The following is a 4081-nucleotide window of genomic DNA, read 5'->3' as shown; positions in this document are numbered from 1 at the left end:
TATTTAATTTCTACCTCAAGATCAGCTGTTTCAACCACTACGATGACCAAGATTAATTTCCCTTTAATAATAATAAACAATTATTGCTCTGAAATCCAAAAAAATTGTTGACTTGAACGAAAATTGCACTACTCAACCATTAAAAATGAACGTAGCCATGACAAATTTTGGCAGAACATTCGGTGCGTCTCTACACACACACACACACACACGCACACACACGAACGTACTTTGTATACATAGATTAATTATCTTTAGAATAATGGCATAGATTAATATGCCGGTAAAAGACCATAATTTATAAAGACCTAATTGATGAAATCTACCGAATCGTTAGTGTCGGATATTTTTCTGTTAAATTTGTCAATATTCCTAACCTAAGTCTTTTCGTCGTTATTTATTTCATTAAAGTTAGAATAATGTAAAGATTTCCAATTTATTCTCGAGTTAAATTAAAATAGAAATCGAGAACGAGTTGGAAAATTATCCCAACTTTAATGAAATCAATAATAATGATAAGACTTTGGCTAGGAATATTGAGGAATGTTAACGGAAAACAATCTAACGCTAGAAATTCGACAGATTTCATAAATTACTGCATACAATAATATGTACACAATTATACAAACACACATACACATCCATACAGAATTACATTCATACACACACACATTCATATATGCATGCATACACAGACAAACATACATACATACATACATACATACATACATTACATACATACATACATTACATACATACATACATACATACATACATACATACATACATACATACATACATACATACATACATACATACATACATACATACATAGATATTGATGCGAACTGACTTGATTGAGATGGAAAGATGAAAGAAAAGAAAGAGAAATAGAGAAAGAAAGGGAAAAGAGAGAGAAAGAGAGATACATACATACATACATATACAAACATATATTACATACATACAAACAAACATACAAACCAACAAACAAACATACAAACCAAAAACTCACACACGCGCGCACGTGCACACGCAAATACACAAACGAGTTTGCATTACGAATTGGTGTACATAGAAAATAAAGAACAGATAAGAACATGGCTAGTAAATTAATTAACTAATTAATAAATTAACTAATTGACAGTCTTATCATCATTAATTACGTGTAAGACACGTAAGATTTTTATTTTAATTAAAACTATTATTATTTATTATTATTGTTATTTATTACAAAAGATAATACATTGATTCTACAATAACTCTAAGCGTCATCATCATCATCGCCACCACCACCAACTTCACGAACATTGTCCCATCGAAATTACCATCATCATCATCATCGTCGTCGTCATCATCACACCCATCATTATCACAATCATCATTCTCACCAAACCATCACTATCATCACCCTCCCAATCATCATCATTCTCACCAAACCATCACTATCATCACCCTCACAATCATCATCATTCTCACCAAACCATCACTATCATCACCATCACAATCATCACCATCACAATCATCACCACCACAATAATCACCATCACAATCATCACCACCACAATCATGATCATCAGCACCATCACCACCATCATTACTATCACAACTTCCTCATGAAGTAGACCCTATCAAACATGTCACTATATTTTGAGTGGGCATAATACTCCTTCATATCCACGTAGGGGAACCTCTCGTGACTGCTGTGGTAGACCGGCTGACCTTCGAACTTTCCAGTCTCCCAGCCCGGCACGTCTTTCATCAGTTCATTCTCCTCGTCCCTATTCTCTCGCAGACGTTTTAGGTACCTGTGTGTGTGTGTTGGTGTGTTTACGTGTGTGTGTGTGTGTGTGTGAAAAGGTTTAAGTGTGTGTTTAAGTGTACGTGTGTGTGTGTGTGTGAAAAGGTTTAACTGTGTGTGTGTGTGTGTGTGTGTGTGTGTGTGTGTGTGTGTTTATATACACAACATTAAACATCATTTGCAGGTTTATAAAAACAATACAGTAATAATAATAATAATTAATAATAACAACAGAAAATAATAAATAGATAGATAAATAAATTAATAAATGTCAAACATTCTTTGCTCTTCAGCAACAAATAGCGGCGCTACAGCCAGTCTGGCATCGTTCATTTCTAGCCTCTGTTTACTTCGATCAAAATAATTTAAATTTAAAATAAATTACTCATAATTATTTATTTATTGAATAGAATATTTATTTATTTAATTTAAAATAAATTATTCTTAATTATTTATTAAATAGAAGAATTAATAGATATAATATAACACAGGTAGAAGTACCTAATAGAAGACAGGGTAAATCTTACACTATTCAAATACTAAACAGCTTATAGTTAGATAGTTTATTTATATCTAAGGAAGGAGAAGTGGTCAAACTGGTTAAGATGCCTGGCTCTACACATGCAGTAACTGGGTTTGAAAGCACTGTGATCCTTACCTATCACATACAATGTATGGAGTAATAATAATATGTTGATTCGCTTGTATTTATGCGCACTGCATGTTTTGTTGTTAAAACCACTAAGAAAATTTGTAAAAGGAATGAAATTATTATATGATAATATAATTATTATTATTTATTACGAATATAATAATTATTTTATTATATATAATTATACTTTTTGATCTTCCTCTCAAAGTAGTACCCAACCCAGCCTGCTGTGGTGACAGCAAAAAAGGCCCCAAATATGGCATACCCTTTGTGAATAAATAACATATTATTTATAAATTATAATTTATAATTAATAATGGCCTTTATTTTATACTTTATGCTTGGTATTAAATGGTTGCATATGTGTTTAGTTTATCAATAAATCAATCAATCAAATAATTACAAATAATAATTTATAATAATAATTATTTTTAACTTTACAAATTATTTTTTTATTATAAGTTTAATAATTCACAGCACAGATGCAGATGACCTTGATTAAATTAGAAAAAAAAAAATAAATTTAACTATTCCCAATTACAAACCACCCATTCCTTTTCTGGGAATCTTTTTCGCCCAATCGACCATGCCATACCCGCCAGGTGGGGGCATCTCCTGACGATATTTCGAGGCCGACATCTTTCTATCCAATTTATTTCGAAATATTTTTTCTGAAACCGGTTAAAAGTGAATTTAAATATGTACATAGTGATGGCTGAAAAGGTCTTATAAATGCTTAGTTAAGCCACAAATGATCAATAAAATTACCCAAAAATTCATCAAATGACGGATTTAGGTTGAATTACCAATATTAAATACATGTTGTTTTGCGTATTTTATATAATTTAATTAAATTTATTTTATTTTGAAATGTGTTGTTAATGATTGTGTCAACTATTGTCTCAAATGTAGTAACGTTGAATTAATCAAATTTATGGAGAAATTCTATTTAGAACGATTTTTAATTTTTCAAATTTCATTTTAGATAAACTTTAAGCGGGAGCCTTGCCTGTGAAATAACAAATTCCATGCATTTTAAATCTATCTGTCGATTGTTTGGTTGGTTGGTTGGTTGATGGTTAGGTTGGTTCATTAATTGATTGAGTGTTTGGTTAGTTGGCTGGTTGATTGATTGGTTGAAGAAAACATACATAAAAACAAACAACCACACATACACACAAAAACAGCCTAAACACAATCGTATACACAATTTTAAATATTATTATTATTATTTGTTTATTTGCCAAACAAGCGGGGGACCGTAACGAGCTATGACTAGCTCAACAAGTACTGCCAACCTAAAATAAAATGTAAAATATGAGGTGACAAAATGAAATTTCTGCATGAACTAAAATTCACAAATTTGAAAATAAAACATGAATGTCCCCACAGATATAAAATATTCAAAGTAGATGGAATGCTATTGTACAATTTAAACATAATATACAAAACAGACGCCATTGACAATCAGAAAAATAAAAAACAAGTCATTACACAGGATGCTGATTCAACATAAAAATCTTCAAGCGCTTTTTGAAAAGTAATAAATTAGAAATATTTTTAATGTCATTTGGAGTTATTTCATTCCAAACCTTAGGACCATTACGAAGCAGACTTACCTGCAACAA

General features: G+C 30.9%; 1 protein-coding gene across 1 annotated transcript; it reads right to left on the bottom strand.

The window, feature by feature from the left end:
- Positions 1-934: 934 nt before the first annotated feature.
- Positions 935-3154, bottom strand: HELRODRAFT_186249 (hypothetical protein). Its single transcript, XM_009033810.1, is given in 6 exon segments — positions 935-1407; positions 1490-1571; positions 1573-1808; positions 2079-2150; positions 2641-2719; positions 2999-3154. 4 exon segments carry the CDS (start codon positions 3090-3092, stop codon positions 1604-1606), a joined length of 450 nt encoding a protein of 149 aa, XP_009032058.1. The 5' UTR covers positions 3093-3154; the 3' UTR covers positions 935-1407; positions 1490-1571; positions 1573-1603.
- Between the last annotated feature and the right edge of the window lie 927 nt (positions 3155-4081).

Source organism: Helobdella robusta (genome assembly GCF_000326865.2).
Source record: "Helobdella robusta unplaced genomic scaffold HELROscaffold_99, whole genome shotgun sequence".
Classification (NCBI taxonomy): domain Eukaryota; kingdom Metazoa; phylum Annelida; class Clitellata; order Rhynchobdellida; family Glossiphoniidae; genus Helobdella; species Helobdella robusta.
This window is presented reverse-complemented; position numbering and strand designations above follow the sequence as displayed.